Source organism: Alternaria conjuncta, assembly GCF_024043145.1.
Source record: "Alternaria conjuncta strain BMP 0040 chromosome Unknown scaffold_7, whole genome shotgun sequence".
NCBI lineage: Eukaryota > Fungi > Ascomycota > Dothideomycetes > Pleosporales > Pleosporaceae > Alternaria > Alternaria conjuncta.
In genome coordinates, this window is record NW_026250096.1 from 341,811 (window position 1) to 367,163 (window position 25,353).

The following is a 25,353-nucleotide window of genomic DNA, read 5'->3' on the forward strand; positions in this document are numbered from 1 at the left end:
CATCAACCCTCGACGACGACCCCGACACCAGCCCCAGACACCATGGCGCTCCTTACCACGAGTGCGCCCGTCAACTACGACGAGCAGGAGGGTGTGTGTGCACGCGCAAAACACTGAAACCCCCAGCTAACACCCGCCAGCCGCCTTTGTTGACTTCCTCAAAAACTACAAATCAGCCTCGACCGACGCGGCCGACCAGCTCCAGGGCCTGAACATCAGCGGCAATGGCGACGAGGAGTACGACATGGTGGACGACTCGGACGACCCTGCGCCCAACGGAGCCCAGTCCCGCGCCAAGTCGAAGCTCAAGTACATGGACCAACTCCAAGACGTAGCGAACCGCGTGCGCGACGAGATCCAAATAGACCTCAACGACGTCGAGGCCTACGAGAAGGCGACCTCAGACGACGAGCACAACTACCGGCTGGTCGAGTCCGTCGAGCGCAATGCACACCACTACATCGAGATCTTCTCGCGCGCAGTCGACAAGTGCCTGCCCGCACCCACCAGAGAACTAGAGTACGGCCCCGTGACATCCTGCCCAGACAGAGACTAACAGCACCAGCTTCAAGGACGACGTCCTGGACGTGATCATGACGCAGCGCTCGAAGCGCAACGAGAGACAGCAGGAGATGCAGGGAGTCGACGACAACGCACAGGCTGCGCCCGAGACCATGTTTCCTCCTGCCTTGACGAGACGATACACGCTCAACTTCAGGCCCAGGATACCGTCTGGTTCCAGCAGCCAGCGCAGCATGAAGGCGCTGGCTGTCCGCAACGTGCGAGGAGAGCACCTGGGCCATCTCATCACAGTCCGTGGTATTGCAACCAGAGTGTCGGACGTCAAGCCTGCTGTGCAGGTCAACGCCTACTCTTGCGATCGCTGCGGAAGTGAAGTTTTCCAGCCCGTGACTACCAAGCAGTTCACTCCGCTCGTCGAGTGCCCGTCCGACGACTGCAAGAGCAACAAGACCAAGGGCCAGCTCTTCCTTTCTACGCGCGCCTCCAAATTCCTGCCTTTCCAAGAAGTCAAGATCCAGGAGATGGCGGACCAAGTACCCGTGGGCCATATTCCCAGGCAATTGACCATCCACTGCCACGGTGCGCTTGTCAGGCAGATCAACCCCGGAGATGTCATCGATTGTGCTGGTATCTTCCTCCCCACGCCCTACACTGGATTCAAGGCCATCCGGGCTGGTCTCCTTACCGACACATACCTCGAAGCACAATATGTCATGCAACACAAGAAGGCCTACGACGACATTGTGCTTGCTCAACCAACTCTCCGACGGATGAACGAGCTTGAGAGGACTGGCCAGCTGTACGAGTACCTATCGCGATCCATCGCACCTGAGATTTTCGGTCACGTCGATGTCAAGAAGGCTCTTCTGCTCCAGCTCATTGGTGGTGTCACAAAGGAGGTCGGCGACGGCATGCGCATCCGTGGTGACATCAACGTCTGCTTGATGGGTGACCCCGGTGTGGCCAAATCCCAATTGCTCAAGTACATTACCAAAGTAGCACCTCGTGGTGTCTACACTACTGGTCGTGGTAGCAGTGGTGTTGGTCTCACCGCCGCCGTCATGCGCGACCCAGTCACCGATGAAATGGTGCTTGAAGGAGGAGCTCTCGTCTTGGCTGACAACGGCATGTGCTGTATTGACGAGTTTGACAAGATGGACGACAGCGACCGAACGGCGATCCACGAAGTCATGGAACAGCAAACCATCTCTATCAGCAAGGCTGGTATTACAACCACTCTGAATGCCCGCACATCAATCCTCGCAGCCGCCAACCCATTGTACGGCCGCTACAACCCTCGTCTCTCGCCGATTGAGAACATCAACCTTCCTGCTGCGCTTCTCTCACGTTTCGACGTCCTGTTCCTCATCCTCGATACCCCTGCGCGAGACTCTGATGAAGAGCTGGCACGTCACGTCACCCACGTGCACATGCATAACGCTCACCCTGAAGCCCCTGGCGGCATCATCTTCAGCCCGGCCGAAGTACGCCAATGGGTTGCTCGCGCGCGATCATACCGACCAACTGTGCCAAAGGAGGTTTCGGATTACATGGTTGGTGCCTATGTGCGCATGCGCCAACAGCAAAAGCGCGACGACGGCAACAAGAAGGCCTTTACCCACACCTCACCGCGTACGCTGCTTGGTGTACTCCGTCTTGCGCAGGCTCTGGCACGTCTGCGGTTCGCTGAACAAGTCATCTCGGAAGATGTTGACGAGGCTCTCCGCCTTACCGAAGTCAGCAAGGCCAGTTTGTACGCCGATGAAAACCGTGGGATTGATCACACCCCAAGCAGTAAAATCTACCACCTCATCAAGTCCATGGAGGCGAGCGGTGCTGCTGCTGTCGGTGATGGCACCAGGGGTGAACTCGATCTTCGCAGAGTTAGGGAAAGAGTCCTGGCCAAGGGCTTCACAGCCGATCAGTTCGAGCAGGCTATTGACGAGTACTCCATGCTTGACGTAAGTACCATCGCCCAACGTTTGAATTTATGCACGATGCTAACGCTTTCTGACAGGTCTGGCAAACAACCGGAGAGGGCACAAGGCTTGTGTTCATCGAGGCTGGTCTGGAAGATGAGGATATGGATGCCGATAACGACTTCTAAAGCATGGGAGGGAAGCGACGGTAGAGGATGTAGATGTATCTGGTTACGGCGTACCAAGGCGTTGGATATCCGAACGACGCTTAGCGCGCGTCTATTTTGCTTACAGCAGCTTCGCATAGAAATTCCAATGAAGCAACGATGTACAAATTCGTCTTCCACGGCCGCCCGCCGAATGTCGCGTGAGGTCGTGGGTGGCTGTCACATGCCAAGGCAGCTGTCTGCAGGCAAGCATCATCGGAGCGTGGTGAACCCTCGCGGGGTCGCTTCCGAAAAGTGGGAGAGCTGTGCATTCTCTCACAACCACTCGCAGTTCCTCTGATTACCCATGTGGTGACAATTCGCTTCGAGTCTCGTCCACGGTCTTACCTTCTTAAAGAGGTTACCTCCAACTGCGAATCTCGCGACGCGGCAGAAACCAGCCAGATAAGCTTGCGCCGGCTCTCCTCTCCTCTCACTGTGATTCCTCGATCAACCGCAAACCCCACACGAGTTCGCGCTCCCCAGAATTCTTCACAATGGCTCCAGGCGCAGCAAACAACTTCGCGCAATTCATGGTGGTCGGACGTAAGTGCACCCCTCCATGCTGCCTCCGCCCACATCCACAACACTTGATTGCGCCCCCATTGCACCTGCTGACGAACCCGCAGCAACATGTTTTTTCCTCGGCATCATGTTTGCGCAACTCCCATACGACTACAATGTCCTATGGACCATGCCCGCTGACCGATCAGCCTACTTCGACATCCTTGAATCGCACATCAAGTTCCTCTATGCCTCGCCTCCCATCGTGTCGCGCATCCTCAACCTAGCCATCGGCACCGGCCTCCTCGGCTTCCTCATCAAGCTTTTCAAGCCCAACCAAGCCAACATGCTCTTCGATGGCGCATCGCTTGTACTCTACATGGCCGGTATCACCGTCTACCTGACCAACATCGTCAAGGGGTTCAGGGTCGTGACAGCGGGTATTTACGGTGACGTGAACAAGGCGGCGCCGGGTGAGATCACGGACGAAGATATGGGAGACTACATCTCGAGAGAGGACACGTTGAGGGTTTTTGCGGCTAGTAATACAATCCTGGCGCTGGTGCTCGTGGGTGTGCTGGTACTGCAGGCCGGGCAGTGGTACGCCAAGAGGGCTGAGGAGAAGGAGATCGAGGAGTTTGAACGCAAGGCTGCGGAGGCCAAGGGCGCTGGGAAGAAGAAGCAGTAGAAAACAAACTCGCTGCTCATGAGTGGGCTTTGGGGTAGCGCTTTCGCATCTCAAGGAACTCAATTTGGGTCAAGTAGGCTCTCAGCTTTTCTTCTCTTCTGTCATGTGTAGTTATCAAGAGTTGGGATCGGTTCGTGGTATACGAAACGAGTTGTGTAGGAACAATTGGGTACATAACACTCTTCGTGAGATGCACTTGTTCATAACTTAATATCTTTCAGGTTCCTCTATGTGCTTAGTATCAACCGCTATTCCCTTGATACATACGAATCCTGCCTGTCTCCACGATCGATTCAATCCTACAATCTGAACTCACCTCAGAAAGCGTCAGCGGTGTATATTCGGTTTGGTAGCGCTTTCCTGTTTGGCACAACTTAACAACAATAACAACTCTCACCTGCCTGACCTCTCTTTCTCCCCTGCCAACCTCATCTACATCCTTCACAACGACTGGCACCTCTTGTTTCGACATACCGCGACATTTCAGCTTGATTGGGGATATGTTGACCGATGGCTAGTGCTACTCACTTCACCGATTGACAGATACGCACACGGTCGCACCTTCTCACCGCTCACGGGAGGACTTACGCCGAGCAAGCAAGAGGTAGTTGCGGCCACTGAACTTCATGAATTCTTCATCTACGTTACGTCAGGGGAAAGCATTACCAATCATGTCGCGGCACCAGGCTGCTTCCGCTCGCGGACGCAAACAGACCGGGCCCAGGACCAGGATGGAACACCGAGATCGAGCTGCTGCGGCCTCAACAAACGGTCTGCTCAACCGCCAATTCGCCAGCATTACGGACGTGCTTGTCAAAGCAAGTCAGCGTCGCAACGCTGAACTACAAGAGCTACAGCAGAGGCGTTCGAGGCCAGTACCCATCCCATCAACACCAAAAGCTGCACCAGAGCTTCCTGTCACCCCCGAGCCTGAGCTATCACAGGGCAGCGATTCCTGTGACGATCGTCCTGGGCTTGAACAAGCTTACAAAAGTGACGAGAACATTGCGAGCGACGAGCCAACGGCGGCTGCTTCTGTTGAAGGATCATCAGGTAAGCATTTAGGCATCAACTGATCGCTCAACTCAGCCCGACTAACCCGCAAATAGACATGCAAGAGACACAGGTTCAGCTGCGCGGCGGCTACTTGTCGTACCATGCCAAGGATCCCAAGATAATGCTCGCGGAGCTCAATTCGTCGCTGCAACAGTGTTCAGACATTGGTACTAGGGAGAAGCTCGATGGTGACTACGATCTATCACGAATGCTGGCAGATATGAAGCGAGATCTGTCCGCGTCAAAGGATATTGTTGTATTACGCGACAACAGTTCGAAAGCCATGGGCGCGGACCTCAGATTGAACAAGGAAGACGAATTGTCAGCTTTAGCCGAGCGCCTAGGCGTCGACATTGACGAAGACGATACCATGGACAACAAGGAAGCCATGCCTGCCGAATCAGGTGAAGAGAAGCAAATCCCTGACACAAACTGTTCCAATGATGAAGACGATAATCTCGAGACTCTCCGCGCGAAGATGAACGCTATGTTCTCACCACCCTCCAACCTGACCCCCGACAGCTCTCGCAGAACCGCCCAGGCCGTATCTGTTGTCGACAAGACACTAGCCTCTCCACAAGACACAACTGCGATACTCGAGCCGAAAGGCATACAACGTCCAGATATGAATGAGTCTGAGGCCAAGAAGGAGAGGGAAGACATGGTGAGGAGGGAGAACGAGAAACTCGACGCCACCATCAAGTACGTCCTGGAAGAGGAAGAGAAGTATCACGCGATCGAGGAGAAGAAAATTCTACCAAACCGTTTGATCGTCACCAATCTCGCTGCTAGCGTAGACGAGGAAGCCATCCGCATACTCTTTATCGAGTACAGATGGGACATGTAAGTCATACACTATACACGTCAGTGAATGCATGCGCTAACTAGAGTTCGCTAGTCGCAACATCACCATCCTTCCCGAACGTGAGCCGGTCAAGAGGACTAGAACGGCATATATCGACATGGACAGCAGGAAGAAGGCGATTCGTGCGTCTTATGAGGTTGGAAGCATCTACGGATTGATTGTGAAGATCAAGTTGGCGGTGGAGTAGAGAGGGATGAAGGCTAACATGCTTGTATGTGGACTACGAGACATCGGGCAATAGTGTATTGTATCTGTGAAAATACTTTTTGAGTAACTACTTAAGAAAGAATACACATCCGGCGTGTATCAAGCAGTACCTTTTCCATGGAAGCATGTAGCCTCAGACTCCCTTGTCGCTCGCTAGTGCCCTCTCCAGCTCACGATCAGCGCTCAACTCCTTCTCAGCTCCCTCAATCACACCCCTCAGTCCTTTTGCACAGGCCTCCAACTGCGCCTTCTCCACCTCGTCAAACTGAACTGGCATGGCTTTGATGATACCCTTTCGACCAACTACTGCCGGCATAGACAAGCAGCAGCCCAGCTCAGGCTGGTAGAAGGACAAGGGCCGAACGGATCGTGTGTCGAATAATATATACTTGCAGATACCAGCCGCGATATTTCCGATACCGTAGCTTGTGCAACCCTTCGCCGCGATGATCGCGCCAGCTGCTCCACGAGTATGAGCCGAGATTTGGTCCTTGAACTCCTGGGTCATCGTGTCTGGCGGAAGAGCAAGAGAAAGTGGTGTTGTGCCAATAGTAGCGCTGGACCACGCAATCTGTATCTTGTATCAGCATACCTATCTCTCCTGTCTCGTCACCCTCTCCTCTCCCCGCAAAGGAACCAGGGAAACTATACTCACAAACTGACTGTCCCCATGCTCCCCCAACACATAAGCATCAATACTACTCGGCGCCACCCCCGCCCTCTCACTCAGCACGCCCCTCAACCTCGCAGAATCCAAACTCGTCCCCGTCCCCAACACCTGACTCTCGGGCAAACCCGACAGCCGCCTCGCAAAATACGTCAGGATATCCACTGGATTCGCCACAAGCAGTAAGATCGTGTGCGGACTGATCGGCGCCATGGCACTGAATATGCTCTCTAGAATGTGCAGGTTACGGGATAAGAGAGATAAGCGTGATTCTCCTGGCTTCTGCTTTGCGCCGGCGGTTATGACGACGATGTCTGCTCGGCCGGCGTCGGCGTGCGTTCCGGCGCGCACGCGGACAGAGGTGCCGCCGCGGTAGGTGGCGTCGTTTAGATCCCGGACTTGGGCTTCCAGGAGCGTGGTTTTGGGGTCTACGAGGATTACTTCTGAGCAGATGGGTTGCAGGATGAGGGTGTAGGCTAGGGTGGAACCGACGTCGCCGCAGCCGAGGATGGCGATTGTGGTTTTTAGTTTGGGGGATGCCATCGCGTCGTTTTGTTATGTTGGCTCTTGTGGTTGTGTGAGTAGGTAGTTGCACTGTCGAGGTGTTTGTGTGGTAGAAGAAGTTAGGTGGTGAGAGGCGCGGAATCTGAGTGAGTTGCAGGACTGATGATGAGAGGCTGTGGAGATTCCATCGCTTGAGGATATATATACTCTACTCATCCATGTGTCTTGGAAGTCGCATGTTGTGTTACGTTGCCAAGGCCTGGGCTGCTGAGAAGTGGTGTGATCTGGGGTGGAGCTCAGTCACTCACCACCCGCCTCATCGCGCAAACACGTGTTGGCAGCATCGTACTAACAATGCTTTTACGGGTCTTTTTCGTGTCACATCTTACTGTGACCAAAATCGGATGCATAACCCCCGACGTACCTAGGTATATACTATCTTGTGTACTTAGAACAGTTCAGTTTCAAGGTCGGCGGTCAGGAGCTCCAGGTCCAACCTCCTTCGCAGTAGTGAAGGCAGACGTGTACATATTAAGCCCAATGTTCATGCAGCTCATCCTCCAGGGGCAGTATCGTCTTTTGCAGTTCTTTCGACACCTTGTCAGCCTCCTCCCAGACACGAAGAAGGTTCCGTCCTGCGATCTTTGCAGCGTCCTCATCGCTTATGCCCTGCCTCAGCAATTCGGCGATAAGGTCAGGGAACTTAGATACGTCCTCCAGCCCCTCAGGAGTGCTCTCAATACCATCATAATCCGTGCCAATACCAACGTGATCATACCCAATCAACTCTCCAATGTGTCTGATATGACGTACGACGTGCGCTAGGGTGTTGTTCTCTGGGACGAAATCTGGGAAGGAATTTGGTGTTTTCGAAGCCTTGCAGGATACAAAGTCTGGATTAAAGTTGACCATGACGACAGAATTGCGCTGCTTGACGAGCTGAAGTATATCGTCGGGAACGTTTCGCGGATGCGGGCAGATTGTGTATGCGGAGCTGTGGCTGAAGATTGGTGGCGCGATACTGCCGTTCCATTTTCCGTCACCTCGGCCGACGAGTACGTCGCGCATGGTGTCTTGACTCACGTGCGCTAGATCTACCAACATTCCTAGGCGGTTCATTTCCTTGACGAGGTCGCGACCTGCGGGACTGAGACCTTTCCAGTACGGTTTTGCAATACGCGCGCTCCAGTCGGATCCCGTCTCGATTGCTGCATCGGCATACTTGTTGTGGCAGTTCCATGTCAGAGTCGCATATCTGACTCCAAGCTGGTAGTAAAGTCGCAGAGTAGAGACCGAGTTGCCGATTTGGTGCAACCCTTCGATAGCTGCTGGAGCAATGAAACCACCGTTTTTAAATGTCTTGATGGCTTCCGTGCTGTTCCGGGATGGAGTGAAGTATTTTGGGTACTGTTGCCCTAGGCGGTTGAACAGATCTAGCTGGCCGAGAGTTGCTTTCACGACTGCATACATTAGTATTGATCCAATGCTCTGTCGAGTTAGATTGTCTTACTATTATGATATCTTTCGTCAGCAAAGTTCGTCTCGTCGCCCAATGGACAGAGCCAGAAGGCACTCCAGAAGGCACCACCTTGACGTCCCTTTTCGAGGCGAGGAGTATCGACATGCTGCGCTAGTCCGCCATTCTCGAACTTGTCTGCGAAATCGCTGCCGGATTCATTGTAAATACGGTTGTTGTATTTGCTCCGGATGAAGATCATGAGATCGTTATGGCCATCTCTTGGGTAGTCAGCATGTGGACCTGCATTTCACGTCCGTACGGCTGACCAATGAGTGGGTTCTCTTGCAGTATCTTGACCGCTCTCTCTTCAACTGTCAATGGCTTTCCACATGTGTGCTTGTGGCCTGGAAACAACGTTCGGATCTCTGTGAGCCATATGGTCGACGCGATAAGGAAGAGGACTACGAGGAAGATAACGTCATCAAACTTGCACAGGCGCCGTCTCAAGGACCGGCGCTGGATTGGCGCAAGCTTTTCGCTGGTAGGGAGGTCGCCCGCCTTCTCCATTTTCATTTTCAAAATAGGAGATGCAGGTGAAAAGAAACATGGTGCCAGGTTGAGCTGTTATCATCCAGGTAGATCGGTCTTGGCAGGAGGGCGCGGACGGATTTTAGGAGTTTGGTCCGAAACACAACGCGACGCGAACCTCAGAAACATTACAGCCACGAACACCTCAACCTTGCATCTGCCATTTTCTCCCTCGCAGCCCATAGTCCACAAGTATGGCGATAATATCAGCAAACACCATGATACGCAGTATCGCATTGTTTCACCTTACACTTGCAGTCGTCCTGCTGCGGAATCCCGCCCTGATATCGAACCAAAGCGTCATTCTCCTGCTAGGAGAGTCAATGCAGCTTGTACGTACTGCAATACTTCTGCTGCTTACTCAAGTTGTGTCTGAAGTCACTAACACACCCCAGCCAACACCCCGCGACTTCAACAAGCCCTCGGCCGCAACAGCCTTCGTAGCCATCCTCTTTGCCTTCATCGGCTTCTCCGACCTGACGGCCCTCTCCCTACACGAAGACGTTTTCGACCACTTCTGGGGTCTCCAAGCACCCATGCGTCTCCTCTTCCTCTTCGGCCTCACCTCATACTGCTATGTCTTCAAAGAAGGTGGCATGTTCGCACCAAGGGGCATGGACTTCAGAATGCACGCTGGCGCTAGTCTGAACAACAGCTTCATATTCACATGGGGCTTCATGGAGGTTTCGGCGTGGTTCTGGGTGTTTACCACGTTGAGGGAAGAGAGGACGGAGAGGGCGAAGAAGGTTGCCGAAAAGGAGGCTCGCGAGAAGGATACGCTGTGAGACAGCTTTGAGGAGTCAGGCCACGTTTCAGAGATGCTTGAATTTGGATGGCAGGCAACTGGTTCGCTTGCAGAGTTCAAAGCCCTGTGCGGTGGTATAGAGTAGGGGGACTGAAACTGCCATGCCACGCCTCTGGAGCCGGTAGTGACCCAAGCCGTCGGGCGAAAACAACATCTCCCTACACACAAGACGAAAGCACAGCGACGGATGCTCAGCAGAAGACAACATGCCAGTTTACAAGTCGGAAACACTACTGAGCTAGTCTGCCTACTGTCAGTGGGTGCCCGCACCGAGGACAGCGTACGGACATGCGAACTTGTTGCTTCGTCGGTTGTCCTTCGATTCGATCATAGCCAATTCTGGATCATCGAATGTGTGTTCAGTCAGATATGTCGCCCAAGGAAATGCAAAGCCCATCTGAATCATCGATGCTGCCATGCCCAGCTGGTCCTGCGACGTGACTGGACCGGGAAGCCCTTCCTCCAGACCCAGATGCATGCATGACAGGGATTGAAGCGTCTTGCAAGGCGAGTGCACCAGTTCAACACTACTGGAAAGCGGAGCAACCTGTGCGGAAGAACTGGATTGAGCCTATCTAATACGTGTAGCAGAGCGTCCCTCCTTCTGTATTCAACAGGTCCTTGAGCGTGGCATTCCCTGCTAACAAGCCAATGTTGATGGTAAAGTCCAATGTAACGTTCTTGCCGCTGTAATCAAAAGGCGTAATGGGCCCACCGACTTGATTGAGACGCGTCTCGAGATCTTCCTGTTGCCATTCCCAAAAGATGCGGTCAATGTTGCCATGATGGAGGTAGAAGAGTGGGTCTGCCATGTGTCAGCATGTTCCTTAGTGATATGTCTATGTGGCAGATGGGTGTTGTCAGAAAGAATGAGAACCAGGCACTCACCACCAGGGCTCTCCGCCGCGTTTCCCATGGTACCCAGAATGCCACCGATACCAAAGTGGCCACTGGCATGGATGTTTGGAGGATCAAAGCTTCGCTGCTTCTCGACTGTCCTTGCAATATTCGTATAATCCGGTTGTGCCAGGACTTCGTCGACCAGTCGTTTATCTGCCATTCGATTGACGATCCACGGAACAAAGTCTCGTTTCAAGCAGTGTGGAGTGGGCACGTTCACTGTGAAGTGGGGAGGCGCGAATGGCCCGTTCATTACACATCCTCCACCAGTGTTGCCTGTAATGTTCAAGGGATTTTGGGCAGGAGTAGCTGCGACGGGCGAGCCGTTGCCACCAAAACCTGTGTCAGGGTTGAAAATTTCTGAATCAAACGGACGGGTGGATGATTCGTTATGCGGTTCGGCATCTAGAGACCAATCCCAGTATCTGCGTATTGGTTAGATTGAAAGCCTTTTATGTCATGAGGGTATGTTTGGACTGGCTAGCAACTTACGGTTGGCCTCCAGTATATCCGCATTCATCCCTCAGTGCCTTTTCGTAGGTTGCCGTGAAGTAACGGTGCCATAGAAGGAAGTGACCCTGAAAGTATCAGCGCGCAAGATCGAACCTGGGCCAATAGGGCTCAACGTACAACCCAATGGATCTGAGGCTTTTGGAGCATGTGAACAGCTTGATGATCATCGAATCGGTTCACGGCTCCTTCAATGCCGGATTTGGCCTTTGTATGTGACAAACACAGAACGGCATCGATGTAGGATTTCTTCTGTGGTTCCGACAATTGCCTCCTATACATGAAGCGTCAGTCATACATTGGGTATTGTACAGCTTTTGATGATCTTACCATTCCACCCTCTTGGGTGGATTTTTGCATGAACCCAAATCAGTAGTTGCAGGTAACGCTACAGCTGCAGACCATTGTGCCAAGCTTAACCCGACAAGGAGGAGTTCAAGAAGACGCATGACGATCGAGCCGAAGATCCAATGCTGAAACGTAAATGACGGGAGGAACTGTCACACGTGCGATGCCTTCGAGAACAGAAACGTTCTGCAGATCCTGCAGTGTCTTGGTACCGAAGAGCTCTCTCGTACACCTACAGCGAAGTAGGCACCTGAATAGCTGACGGAGGTTGACGATTAACAACACCCATCTATCTTATACAAAGGCTCCGCGATCTGGCTGCCGACAGCCGATCTGGAAGTGCGCAATTAGATCGCCTAAAGTCTTTTTGGACCTTTCTCCCGCGGTTGCATGGGAGACATTGTTGAGTATAGCAGGGACAACTGCCGATGATCCATACCTGATGCAGGCGAGACTGAACCTAGGAACCCATAACATCGGTGTACTCTTTACCTGGAAGACACGCAGGCGCAATATCTAAACCGTTCTGCTAACTTTGATCTTACAATGCGCAGCCTTGGCTTTATCAGGCGTAATCTCGTAGCCCGTTGCTGGGGTACATGTATATTGTTGCTGACATATTTGCCTTGGCTAGCTACCTGGGTTTACATACAGCAGGACAATTCCATGCGATGTACGCCACCTACGGGTACTTGTAGCCTGCGCTGGAGTCCTGTTACTGGCCTTGCCCGTCTGAAGAACCCCGGCGTACGGGGCGAGTGGCCCGCAAAGACCGGAAGACATCCGGAGGCTCATTCGAACCTGGCTTGCCACCTCCGTAGTCACAGAGGTTGTGTGTGGTAGATCGTTACGGAGTGTCGGGCGTACAATAGTTACAGGCATAAGTTTTGTACAGTAGAGCCGCCAAGCTTGTATCTAGCGCTACTTTAGATAATTTTTTATCTAATCTAAAAAGCTCTTATTTTCTATATTTTATATAGATTATAAAGCTTCTCTCTTCTTACTAGTATAATTATAAATAAGCCTAGTACCTTAAAGTATAAAAAGTAACTAACTAGAGATAAGAGACTTATAGTATAAATACTTCTTAATACTAGCTATATATAATTTTAAACTACTACCTACCTAGGCCTATTATATAAGTAAGTAAGATATATTAAATCTAGACTTATTACTCTAAAGAAAAGATCTAGTAAACTCTTACTACTTAACTCTTAATAAGTAGAAGAACTTATTTAATTTATCTAATTTTTTAAAAAGACTTACTAAATAAGCTACTTAGCTTTATTTCTTTACTTCTTTAATTAGTATATAAAAAAATATTATATTTACTATACTTTTTATAATACTAAGTATACTAAAAAAATTACTTTTTCTAAACTACTACTTTTAAAAATAAATTATACTAAAAGGTAGCTTTAAGCTAAGTAGTATAAAAATTAAATACTTAAATAGTAGAATATAATTCTCTAAAGTAATAAAACTTAAGTAACTAAAAGTTACTATAAAAGAACTTAAGTTACTTATTTATCTAAAAAGGCGCTTAAAAGTACTTATTTAGTAGAAAGAATTTAGTAAAAAAAGAGGTAAATATTCTAAAGTAGTTTTAATAGAAGTAAGAAAAGTTCTTATTTATTCTAAAAAAAGAAATAAAAGATAATTAAAATAAAGTCTTATTATAAGAGAATTATTTTTCTAGTTAAAAAGTAGATAAAAATATATTTTAGCTTAGTATTTATATAAAATAATACTCTAGCGTATACTTTAAAAAATACTTTTTATAAAATTTTATTAAGAGAAGTATTTATAATATTTTAGCTAGTATTCTCTCTAGATCTTAACTTTATTAAAAATATATAGAATAAGATAAAGAATTAGATTAAAATTTAGTACTTAGATCTTCTAAATAGAAAGTAGTAATTATATAATTAGCTTTATAATATTATAAAAGAGGCTTAAAATAAAATAACTTCTAAATACCTCTTCTTTTTAGTAAATAGTATAGAAAAGAAGTATTAAGTAGTTATTAATACTAAGAGTAGCTATACTAAGTATTAAACTATTTTATAGTATATTAGCTGCTTTAGGGGACCTCTAATCGCTCTACTATATAATACTTATGCCTGTAACTGCTGTAGATGCGCTTACAGGGATGATGAGATTGCGCAGCCGCAGCGTGTTGCCAGGGTTTCTCGGTACTGTTTCTTGAATCGTGTCAGGACGGACATCACGCAGCGTGATCTTCCGACCACGCGAAGGATGCAAGGACGCCGCTCTCTCTTCTTTCAGCGTTGCGCGCCTGAACTCCGACACACGGACATGAATCGAGTTCTTCTCACTGTTTCCCCGGTGGCTAAATCATCAGTTTTGGTGGATGGCCGCCCTGACGCAACAGCACTGGAGCATCACCGTTTCTGGTCGGCCACAAGCCATTTAGTGATGCTTGCATCGGACTTTGACATACATATGTATAGTGAAGAATTCCGTCTATGCGTCCGACGGAGCACATTCTAGCTCTCGAATATACTCAGGTACATGCCATCTGCCTTGCATTACAACGGCCATTCCTGCCCTACTGTATGTAGGCCGTTGCCTAGGTATGATCGGGCCGAATCTTGGTGCAGATCATGAATCTAGGCAGCCGATGTTCCTGATTACGACTGGAGTTCTAGTCCTGCTATCAACAATTGCCGTAGCTCTGAGGCGAGTACATGCAGCATTGGCGACATCCTTGGGTAGTAGTAAGACACCGTTTGCTAACATCTGCGCAGGCTTTACTGTCGCATCTTTCGCATCCGCAATGTTGGACTCGACGACTACTTTATGGTTGCTGCCCTCCTGGTCACGATTGGGATGGCGATTATGAATGGGTTTCATATCAGCTGGGGCACTGGGTATGGTTCCATGGCTGCAAGCGTATGTGCGTCGCTGACTACGACAGACAACATTTGAAGCACTTGGATGTGCCCTCTATGCGGGTTCCCACACTCAAGCATTTCTATTTCTACCAATTGGTATATCCTGTGGCACTGTTCTTTGTCAAGGCTAGTATATTGGCTTTGTACCATCGTATCTTTGAGCGGCTACAGTTCCGGTACAAAGTCTGGTCTGTAGCTGCATTTGTCACGATCTACACAATCGTGGTTCTCTTCGTCAGTGTGAGCTCCTCGTTACTCTGCTCCAACTAAAGATGACACTAACTCCTGCAGGCTTTCGAGTGTAGACCCAAGCCATCACAAGCATGGTCACCTACGTTCCCAAAGGGATGCAACAATTTGCGAGCTACCTACTTGTTACTTGGAGGCATCAATATCCTTACTGATATCACAATCTTTCTACTACCCTTTAAACCCTTTTGGAAACTACAGCTGGATTCGAAGCGGCGATTTGCGCTCTTCGGCGTCTTCGGGGTTGGAGGCATCGCCGTCGTTGCGTCAATAGTAAGGGTTTATGCACTATGGCTGTACAATGTCACCAGAGATATATCGTACGATTCGATATTTGTGAGTAACTTCCAATGTAGCCTTGCTCGTCGAGTTGCTGACCGTGATTCAGATCCTTCTTCTGTCACAGATCGAAGTAAACGTCGCTATCATATCCGCCTCGGTTCCCGCCTTACGGCCACTTCTCCGCAACACATCTCTTGACTTTAGTCAGCCGGAAGCGTATGGTAGCGGCTATCGGCGTACAGTTAGCAGTGGATCCACCGTTAATGGCCGAAGTGATCGCAATCTGATTGAGTCTAGCGGTCAAATTTCGCTCCTCTCGATGGAGAGGCGTAGGCCGGTGATAGAACGGAAAACCTCATGCGGAAGAGGAATGAATAAAACGAGCGAAGATTCAAACATCAAGGACGATGGTATCACGAGGACAACGGAGACAACGATAGAATTTGAGCAGATGCCTACTGACACCCTCCCACCCAGCAGGCGTTGGATGACTACAAGGCATTTGAGTGGTACACGGTAGAAAAATGACATGTGAAACACTACACAGGATAACGACTTTGACTTGTAGGATCATGGGAACGTTCACTATCAATCAATTGACCAGTCGTCTAAGCTTCAGACTTGACTTGAAGACCTCTCCCCACATTACACGCGCCAGAAAGATCGCATCAAGCAACGAGGCAGAATGACGCATCCCAAAACGACAATCGCTGTGTTCTGAACTTCCGCATAACAAAGACTCATTATTCCACGCCACAGCTCCCTCGTGGTACCACGCTCAAAGAAGAAGCATCAACATGCCGGGAGCTAGTCCAAGAGCCCCGATCGCAAATAAGAACATTTCTCCAAAGCCTGAGGCACTTCCAACGCGAAGGCTGGCAGCAGCGCCGGAAAATTGTGCTGGAGTGGAGGTACTAGGCGATGTACTGGTGGTAGTTGATGTAGCGGCTTCCGAGGAAGTTGCATCTTCTGAAGATGTGGTCACCCTTGATGACGACGAGGCAACTCTGGATGTCGATGCAGGGGCCAAAGTCGAACTCGGTAGTGGTGTTGCCTCAACCGTAGGCGTCTCTGACTGTGTCTCTAGAGCAACGCTAATCGAGGCACTGATAGATTCGGCCGCAGAGTTGGCGGCGCCCACATCCGACGCTGTCAGCGAGAAGGTGGTGTAGTACGTCGTTTCCGTGGATGTGATCTCGTAGGTAGCCTCGAAGTAATAGTAGTAGTAATAGGTATAGTAGTATGTCAAAGAGTAGGTGTACCACGAGTAGTCGACAACAACAGGATCTGGGATTGAGGTTGCGGATGGTGCTGGTGTAATGGAAGCAGAGGGTGGATCGCTTTGGTCAATGCGAGGAACTTCAGAGTATCCGTCAGGACAGGTCTCGCCAGGTAGGTGATAGTAGTCGCCTGTGCAGCATGTACCCGTGGGTGGGATGCAAGGGAGATCGCCTGATAGTGTTAGTCTGGGGTATGGCTCAATTGGAAAGGGTACTCACCAGGGCATACTGGAATCCATCCAGGTGAGTTGCACTCTTGAAGCTGACGAGGAGAAACGCCAGGCGCTTCCTTGAGAGGTCCCGCTTTGCCAGCGAATACGGAGTACGACAAAGCGCTCAACAGCACTAGCGAATGAACGAGCATGATTGCTAATAAAAAACCGACTCTTTATGGAAACAAGAAATGATGATGATGAGTGAGATGGCTGTTGAGGTCCGCTGGTGAAACAACAGAATAGCCCTCTCAGCCTTCAGCAACCCCAGACTTTATACCACCATGTCGCCAAAAGAGCAGTAAACATAGCCTACCTGACAGCCTGCCTGGCAGCCTTCCGTGATCGCAGATGTCAGCTCTTCATCTCCACTGCTGCGGTTGTGCAATATCATGCTTGGCGACATGTCGTTGTTCCAGGAACTTCGCCAATGGGCCTTATTACGGCACGCCACGAGAATGAAGTGTACAACGCCACAACAGTCCCATTGGCTGCCCATGGACGATGCGAGAAATGCGAGGAAACACGTGAAGTGTACCTGGGGGCCGAAATCGGATTGGCCAATCAGCTATGGCCTTGGTCGCTACACAATATTGAAAATAGTGCTGTAGGTCGTATAAACCTTCAGCCGCAGTCCCTACACGGTGAAGATGTCCATTGTACAGACCGGAAAGTTTGGGTTAAGCAAGTATGCCTTGCGCCAAGGTGGTTGAGGAGTTCTTGCTGCGGCGAGGCGTGTACCTAGGTATTGTCACAAGCAGCTCCCAATGACCACCACCTGAACTTCCTTGATTTAGATGACGCCATGATCTGCACAATTGGCACAGTAGGATCGTTGGTAATTCTCCACTTTATGGTTGGTTAGGACTTACTCGTCGATGTGCGCCCACAGTGAGTCACGGGAATTCAAGGCGAGGTCGCGGTGTGCATCATGTTAATAGCGTGAGGGAGCCAGATAGACCGCTGCTCCAAGTCACAAATGCATTCTGCTCGGATGCTGAAGAGCGTGACCTCGTGATGCGAGATCTGCCGAGGAGATAGCAGAAGATGATCAGACTTGGATCTGGCACGCAATAGTCGTGGTGCTGGCATGAAGATGATCGCATACGAACTCATAGCCGATGCATTGCCTGGCGTCCGATGATCCTGTGTGTCGCATTCCTGAGGGCGCGCAAGTCGTATGGCTTCCCATGTTAACGATCGGGGGCTGCAGCAGAGCTGTGCGTAGAGCGAAAGGAAAAAGAAGATAGACCTTAAAGAGATGACTAAGCTTTGCGATGGGACGTGGACGTGAAAGTCGATGGCTCGTGTGATGGCGTTCTCCGAGCGACCGGGGCCGGCCGCGTCTCTCCAGTCTTGCAGGGTCCAAGGTCACGACCCGACCGTTCGCCATCGCGTGTCCCCCACTTTCGCAAACACAACGCCTGCTTGCGACCAGATGGGTTTCTTCGCAAACTCTCCTACTTCTCTCTTCGCTCCAGGCGGATACGGCTGACGAGTCCCGCGTGTCCGATGCCACGCAACACACCAAGCACCATGGGCGAGGCAGCACATGCAAGCTACAACAATGCCATCGAAGAGCTGCGCGCAGAGGAGTACCCCATGCTGCAGGGTAAGTTGGTAGAGTATCCTCGTGGGCCTATGCTTACTTATCAGACACGACGTACCTGGACCATGCCGGCACCACGCTCTACTCCAAATCGCTGATCGAGCGCTTCTCGGCCGACATGATCGCGAACCTCTACGGCAACCCCCATTCCGCCTCCAATGCCTCCCAACTGACGACGCGTCGCATCGAAGATGTGCGACTGCGCTTCTTACAAATGTTCAACGCGGACCCCCAAGAGTTTGACGTCGTCTTTGTCGCCAACGCCACTGCTGGGATCAAGCTGGTCATGGATGCATTCCGGGATCACGACGAAGGATTCTGGTACGGCTATCACAGGGACGCGCATACGAGTCTGATAGGGGTACGCGAGGCAGCGAAGGAGCATCGATGTTTCGCTTCGGATGGCGAGGTCAATGACTGGATTGACGCCCAAGACACTGGAGTTGGGTCGCCACAGCTGTTTGCATATCCAGCGCAGTCCAACATGAACGGGCGTCGCCTGCCGTTGGACTGGTCACACCGCATGCGTACGGGCAAAAGAAAGCCTGTCTACACCCTGTTGGATGCTGCGGCACTTGTCTCAACGTCGCCTCTTGACCTCGGGAATCCTGACGAGGCCCCCGACTTTACGGTATTGAGCCTGTACAAGATATTTGGCTTTCCCGACCTGGGCGCCCTGATAGTCAGGCAAGCATCAGCATCGGTTTTCGACAAGCGACGCTACTTCGGTGGCGGCACAGTCGAAATGGTCGTGTGCTTGAAAGAGCAATGGCACGCCAAGAAGGCGGACGCATTACATGAAAGGTTGGAAGACGGCACTCTTCCGATACATAGTATCATAGCGCTTGATAGCGCCATGGCCGTCCACAAGGAGCTCTACACCTCGTCGGATAGGATTTCGAGCCACACCACCTATCTCGCCCGGCAGCTGTACGAGAGACTTTCGTCGCTACGGCACGGGAATGGCGAAGACGTCTGCCACGTGTACAAAGACCCAGCCTCCAACTACGGAGATTCGCTTACCCAGGGCCCAGTTGTTGCGTTCAATCTTCGCAACCAATGCGGAGGCTGGGTGAGCAATGCAGAGGCGGAGAAGTTGGCTGCAATCAAGAACATCCAACTCAGGACCGGCGGACTTTGCAATCCCGGTGGTGTTGCCTCATCGCTAGGATTGGCACCCTGGGAGATGCGAGAGAATTTTTCTGCCGGGCAGCGGTGCGGTAACGATAATGATATCCTGCGTGCGAAGCCGACCGGCATGATACGCGTCAGCTTTGGAGCGATGAGTACCCTATCGGATGTGGACAAGTTTGTTGGCTTCGTGCGCGAATTCTTCGTTCAGGAACGCCAGCCGGTGGACACGTCTCCAATGATGTCTGCTGCTGTAGAGCCACCAACTCAAAGTCGCTTGCACGTGGAGAGCCTATCTGTCTACCCTATCAAGAGTTGTGCGGGGTTCAGCGTACCGCCCGGTAGTGCATGGGAGGTGCGCCCAGAGGGTCTTGCGTGGGATCGCGAGTGGTGTTTGGTTCATCAGGGCACCGGAGCCGCACTGAGTCAAAAGCGCTACCCAAAGATGGCTCTCATACGTCCCAGTATCGACCTCGAGAAGGGATTTCTACGGGTGAGCTTAGTAGGCGCTCTGCAGAATACAACAGATATGCATGAGATCACTGTGCCTCTCTCCGCGGATCCACGAATGTTCATCGACGGAGGTGTATACAAAGACGCAAGAGCCAAGGTCTGCGGAGATTCTATCCAAGCAAAGACCTATAGGTCGAGCGACGTATCGGCATTCTTTACGCGGGCTCTTGGGGTGGCCTGTCACCTTGCACGCTTCCCTGCTGCTAGCAACGGGAGCGCCACCTCAAGACACTCCAAAGCGCATCTGCAAAAGTACCAGAAGGCGGGCGCTATGCGAGTACCCGGCGCTTTCCCAGAAACGGTTCCCATTACGCCCGGCGCGTGCGTTTCGAAGCCAATCTTACTAGCAAATGAGAGTCCCATCCTTACTATATCACGATCGAGCCTCAACCGCCTTAATGAATTGATCAAGGCAGAGGGCGGTAAAGCGGCGCAAGCAGAGGTGTTCAGAGCCAACATCGTGGTTGCGGAGAACCCAGCGTACCCGCCTGGGCTGGAAGACCCGTATGCGGAAGACGACTGGCGCTACCTCCAGATTGGCCATCAGTACTTTGAGATGCTAGGAGCGTGTCGCAGATGCCAAATGGTCTGCATTGACCAGCAAACCGCCGAAAGAAACCAGGAACCCTTTGTAACGCTCTCCAAAACACGACGTTTTGATGGTCGCGTATACTTTGGAGAGCATACTTGTCATGTACCCTGGGACAATGTGCCATCTCCTCTGAGGCAGAACCCCGCCATCACGGTCGGCGATGCAGTAAGCCCTATTAGAGAGGATGAGATACACCAGAACAGCCAGCTGCAGGCCCTCGTAGGTTGAGCCACCCAGGCCACCCAAGGACCAACTTACTACCCTTGTTGGTACGCGGCATAGCTGAGTATTCTTCGAGGCCACACGGCCGCAGCGTTCGCGCGTGGCTTCAGATGGTATACAGCAGGAGACGGTCATTGGCCAGGTAGCTATGTACAGTGTAACAGAGATTAGACGGGCGGGTCGCCGAGCACACGGCCATGGAGCAGTTGAGACGTTGATGTAGGCAACGTGATAGGCATACGCAATTCACGGGAAGGCCCATGTGTAAGCGCTGGTAGTGATGTTTCAACGGCGAACCAGAGTCAGGTGTCTGGTACGTAAGAAAGGTGGCAGATGGCATGAGACGGAAGCGCGCGCGCCCTCCGAAGCAACATAGACATAGACAGCGGCTGCAAGCAAGACATAAAATCGTCTAATGCTCCCACGAGATGAGACGCACAGCTTGCACACAGCTTCAATCTATTTCCAGCAACATCGTTCATGAGGCACATTCCTTTGCTTGCTACTTTGCCTTGATCTGACGCCAACGTCTCATCAGCTCGTCTCAGAATCTCTTACCGGGCAAACTACCAGGTCGCCACGTTCAGCTTCAGATTACGAGCTTGCCTCCCGCACATCGACACCGCACATCACACACGCGAAAGCTACGCGGCGAATCAGGCGCGCTTTCAGGCCGGTCAGAGTCTCGAGACCTGCAGGGGCTGAACAAATCACACATCTTGTTTCAGCGTTGGGCAGCGAATCGAATCCCTGTGGAGGTGTTCGCCAGTGCACGGGGCTGCATATCCTAGTCCTCGGCGCTTAGAGAACGCTGGGACGCTTCGCGCCCAAAATAACCGGACACGACCCATACAGCGGCCAACAACAACAGCGCATCCGCGCCAAGCTAGTGTCATAGTACATACAATAAACACTCTCGTCCCCAGGCGCCAAACGGTACCTGTCTGCCTGCCTCGCTCTCTCACCCCTCCACTTTGCTGTGGAAGAAGGCATAGCACAGCTTGCAGTAATACCGACCAGGATCCAAGTCATTCGTTCACCACCACGGTATATTCAACACCATGGCTGCCACCGACTCCAAGCCGACGCTGTCTACGCTCAAGACGCCCATGTCTGCCACCTACCCCTCGGAACTCAGGTCGCCCATGATAACCTCAGCAACCACTCCCATCTTTGCCAACATCAAGCGCGAGGATTCGGATCTCAAGACACCCATCACGCCACCAACAGCCTACCTGGAATTCCTCAAGAACTTGTCACCTGTTCTCTCAAGCCCAATGTCCACTGGTACCAGCTCCAAGTTCGTCTTCGGTGACAGTCGCCCCACCTCAGTAACATCATCGGCCTCCAGCGCGTCCTTCACATCGACATCAGCCCCAGTAGACAAGGACAAGGACTCGCCAGCAACTTCAAGATCCAGCAGCTGCAGCAGGTGCGACACCACCAAGGACGAGCCACCAATGTCTGCACCACCAACCAAGCTCCAGACCGTTACTATCCCACCACCATCACCCTTCACGCGGCCCCATTCAGCGCGGACACCCCGCCTTTACATCCCCCAATCACCCTATTCGCCCGCTGCAGTACGGTCACCAGCAAGCGCAAAGTCCATCCAATCACCATTTTCTGCCGTCGCCTCGCCCAAAACCTGGGATGCGGATAAGAAGACTGGCCGGTCAAGGCGCGTTAGCGTGCGCGAAGTCGTTACACGGACAGTGACATATAGTCGCACACCAGTCGACGCGAAAGCTCCACAGTTTCCGCAAATTGACCCCGCACCCCGCGGCAAGAGGAGGAAGGTCGAGTAGAGATACGCCATCGTTGCGCAAACTACCGCTTCTGAACCGGCCTCAGCATGGACACCCGTCTAGTGCTACACCACGATACTCTTCCAAGCTCTGCCCTGGTGCATACCGTAACGCTTTGAATTCCCATTCGCCAAACGTCTACTATTTTACATTATACACGACTTACAACCATCCAACCCGGCCACTTCAACTAATATCTCGGGTCCAGGCGATCCGAATCGCAACCATTATCTTCAACCATCATCATCCAACATCAATCACGACCGCGACATACCAAACCATCACACCATGAACACCTCTCCCACTTTTCCTATGTTTACTACCCCACATCAATAGGGAGCGACGTTATGGCCACGTCACTTCCCTCTCACGACCCTGTCACGGCGGAAAACATGTCTTCGGCGTTGGGGCTTCACCATTACATTTTACCACATTTTACTAGCGGATACCAATATACAGCGGGCGGGAATGCGCCGGCGCTGTTTGATTGGCTAAGCGAGTACGGAGATTACCTCTTCAATCTACTCGAGAGAGGCGACCAAAGGACGATGCACGCGCGCGCGCGCGCACGCACGCACGCAAGGTATCCTACTTGCCATGTGGGTGCGTTGCATGCAGGTTTTACTGGTACTGCAGGTGTGTGGACATCTGGAACGCGCCCTTGTGGTGATAGGGTGGGCGGTAAAAGACACGAAAACAATAGCTCTTGCCGCCGTACTCGATTCACCTTGGGCGAAGCTAGCGAGGTCAGATGAGTGGCTTCTCCACTTGCAGTTCCAGGTTTCCCAAGTCGCTGCAGTATCAGTACTAGCCCAGAGAGAGAAAGAGAGCGAGAGAAATGAAACATGATAACCTACTATTCAAACTATGTTCTCTTGTGCACAATACCATATGTTGATCGCGATTGATTTTCGCGGCGGAACTAACTACGATGGGGTATGCAAAGGTATACTACACAAGATCCCTACACATAGAACCACACACCGCTCGGTCACGCCGGCCGGTGAGAGAGAGGGAATCAATCGAACGAGCCTCCTCTGGTGGTCGGTCTACCATTTGCTGTTTTGGCAGACCGCCTTGTGACGCGGACACGCATACCCGCCGTAAGAAGCCAATATTTCCCCAGATAACGCATGGCAATCTATATGCGCTTAGTCTGCCCAATCACCCTCCACTGGACGTTAGCCACCCTCGATGTAACAGGCCACAACCTTTCACCTTTCAATATTTTTCTTCTTTCTTTTTTTTTTGGCCTCGGCAGGAGCATGCAAACCACCTCGCCAATCATACCTGTATGCTGACGGACATGTCAATATTCGCCCCAGTATCTTTGTGGTGCTGCACAACTACAATAGACAGGGCGGAAAAGGGCGCACGGTACGCTACCCGTTTGCCGCGTAGGTATGCAACGCAGCTGTCATGTCATGTCATGAGGGAAAAAAGCAAGCAAAGAAAGCTCAGGCCCAAAGTTTCCCAAGGCTGCGTAACCTTCCCGCTTCTTCTAGCTCGGTAGGGCGAGTTGGCCAGTGAAAAGGACGAGATGGGGTGCGCAGGGATGCCACAGGGGTGGGGTGGGCGCTTAACCAGGGCTGTGGAGACGGGTGGCGCTAGGTGGGCTTGGGGTCGCCGATTGCTCACGTTTGATCATGTGAAGGTGGGCAGGAATGGGGATGCGGATGAGGTTGCGGATGGAGCTATTGAGGTTTGCTAGGGTGGTATTTGGAGGTTGGAGTTGAGGCGGTGGAGGTAAGTTGGAGAGTAGGTGTTTCTTGTTGATGAGGTAAGTGGGTGCGGCGCGTGCAAATAGATCAACGCACACACACCAGCCACACGGGAGCAACGTTGATGATCGGAAAGGTAGCAGCAATCCCTCGCGGAGCAGCACGCCGCTAACCATGCTCTCACATCTATTTTCCATCTCCCCAATTTCCGTTCTTTCAGACACTTGGTTTCATGACCCCTCGTGTCAATGAATCCTTCCATACGCGACAGCACTGAATATACCGCCGGAACAGCGCCGAGCCGCGTCTCTTGCGCATAATCTTCCCTTTCGCTTTCGAACAAGACAAGCCCACATCCCCAGCGGCACCTGCCCTTTCCACACTGCCGCGGCTCAGAAATAGCAGAGAGAGGCGGTCTACGCCGTGCGCGCTCCAGCGCGCTTGCTCTGACTCATGAGAAGTCGTGCCGCAAGAAGGGTCAGTCATCGGTGTGCCTTCATCCCCAGCGGCGTTGCGGCACAGAAGACCAGAGCGAAGGCCTTGGATGTGTCAGACGCGCTTAAATGGATTCCCAAGTCCATGGCTGAGGGGCGATGGATGTGGTGATTACCACGCCTCGTAGGCCGTTGGTCCCTTTGTGAATGAGGCACGGCGTCGTAGTGTGGTATTGGATTTGGAAACCAACTCTCCAGGGTTCGGATGGGAACCTTCGGGTATGGCTACCTGCCCGGAGACTTTTCTTGCATATCTGCCTGGACAATCTAAACGGAGAAGACCGCTGCAACAGGCCTGTGTTATAAACTCTACGCTTGTCATGTAAACCTGCGATCAACAATCATAGCAGGGCGATGGGCGTCATGCATATCAATCACATAGCCTCCTCGTTGTGCATGCAAGCGGGAGGACTATCAAATCTGCCGTTGGAACTCAATCGTTATGCTTGCGTGGAGATCGCTCCATCGTCATTTTATGGACTGTGCCTCGTGCTTGCAGATCGTTTCTTGCAGAGCTAGTACCAAGATGGAGCCCGGCACATAGGGCTGGAAATTTGGCATCTCGCGAGAAATG

The 25,353-nt window shown here is 51.6% G+C and overlaps 9 protein-coding genes across 9 annotated transcripts; 6 read left to right on the plus strand and 3 right to left on the minus strand.

The window, feature by feature from the left end:
• Window positions 1–42: 42 nt before the first annotated feature.
• Window positions 43–2,629, plus strand: J4E85_005195 (DNA replication licensing factor MCM7; the record flags this gene model as incomplete). The annotated part of the gene is made up of 4 exons (XM_051469445.1): window positions 43–91; window positions 141–519; window positions 566–2,483; window positions 2,540–2,629. 4 exons carry the CDS (start codon window positions 43–45, stop codon window positions 2,627–2,629), a joined length of 2,436 nt encoding a protein of 811 aa, XP_051326276.1.
• A 515-nt stretch (window positions 2,630–3,144) lies between these two features.
• On the plus strand, window positions 3,145–3,839 carry J4E85_005196 (uncharacterized protein; the record flags this gene model as incomplete). Its single annotated transcript, XM_051469446.1, has 2 exons — window positions 3,145–3,193; window positions 3,277–3,839. 2 exons carry the CDS (start codon window positions 3,145–3,147, stop codon window positions 3,837–3,839), a joined length of 612 nt encoding a protein of 203 aa, XP_051326277.1.
• A 671-nt stretch (window positions 3,840–4,510) lies between these two features.
• J4E85_005197 (uncharacterized protein) lies at window positions 4,511–5,947 on the plus strand (the record flags this gene model as incomplete). Its single annotated transcript, XM_051469447.1, has 3 exons — window positions 4,511–4,892; window positions 4,949–5,738; window positions 5,794–5,947. 3 exons carry the CDS (start codon window positions 4,511–4,513, stop codon window positions 5,945–5,947), a joined length of 1,326 nt encoding a protein of 441 aa, XP_051326278.1.
• Window positions 5,948–6,100: 153 nt separating this feature from the next.
• On the minus strand, window positions 6,101–7,177 carry J4E85_005198 (uncharacterized protein; the record flags this gene model as incomplete). Its single annotated transcript, XM_051469448.1, has 2 exons — window positions 6,101–6,538; window positions 6,623–7,177. The coding sequence occupies 2 exons, from the start codon at window positions 7,175–7,177 to the stop codon at window positions 6,101–6,103; spliced, it is 993 nt and encodes a 330-aa protein (XP_051326279.1).
• A 492-nt stretch (window positions 7,178–7,669) lies between these two features.
• On the minus strand, window positions 7,670–9,164 carry J4E85_005199 (uncharacterized protein; the record flags this gene model as incomplete). The annotated part of the gene is made up of 3 exons (XM_051469449.1): window positions 7,670–8,598; window positions 8,649–8,873; window positions 8,924–9,164. 3 exons carry the CDS (start codon window positions 9,162–9,164, stop codon window positions 7,670–7,672), a joined length of 1,395 nt encoding a protein of 464 aa, XP_051326280.1.
• A 239-nt stretch (window positions 9,165–9,403) lies between these two features.
• J4E85_005200 (uncharacterized protein) lies at window positions 9,404–9,970 on the plus strand (the record flags this gene model as incomplete). The annotated part of the gene is made up of 2 exons (XM_051469450.1): window positions 9,404–9,517; window positions 9,581–9,970. 2 exons carry the CDS (start codon window positions 9,404–9,406, stop codon window positions 9,968–9,970), a joined length of 504 nt encoding a protein of 167 aa, XP_051326281.1.
• A 595-nt stretch (window positions 9,971–10,565) lies between these two features.
• On the minus strand, window positions 10,566–11,849 carry J4E85_005201 (uncharacterized protein; the record flags this gene model as incomplete). Its single annotated transcript, XM_051469451.1, has 5 exons — window positions 10,566–10,795; window positions 10,879–11,315; window positions 11,383–11,468; window positions 11,521–11,674; window positions 11,731–11,849. 5 exons carry the CDS (start codon window positions 11,847–11,849, stop codon window positions 10,566–10,568), a joined length of 1,026 nt encoding a protein of 341 aa, XP_051326282.1.
• A 6,376-nt stretch (window positions 11,850–18,225) lies between these two features.
• J4E85_005202 (uncharacterized protein) lies at window positions 18,226–20,762 on the plus strand (the record flags this gene model as incomplete). The annotated part of the gene is made up of 2 exons (XM_051469452.1): window positions 18,226–18,301; window positions 18,346–20,762. The coding sequence occupies 2 exons, from the start codon at window positions 18,226–18,228 to the stop codon at window positions 20,760–20,762; spliced, it is 2,493 nt and encodes an 830-aa protein (XP_051326283.1).
• A 1,055-nt stretch (window positions 20,763–21,817) lies between these two features.
• On the plus strand, window positions 21,818–22,564 carry J4E85_005203 (uncharacterized protein; the record flags this gene model as incomplete). Its single annotated transcript, XM_051469453.1, has 1 exon — window positions 21,818–22,564. One exon carries the CDS (start codon window positions 21,818–21,820, stop codon window positions 22,562–22,564), a length of 747 nt encoding a protein of 248 aa, XP_051326284.1.
• Window positions 22,565–25,353: the final 2,789 nt, after the last annotated feature.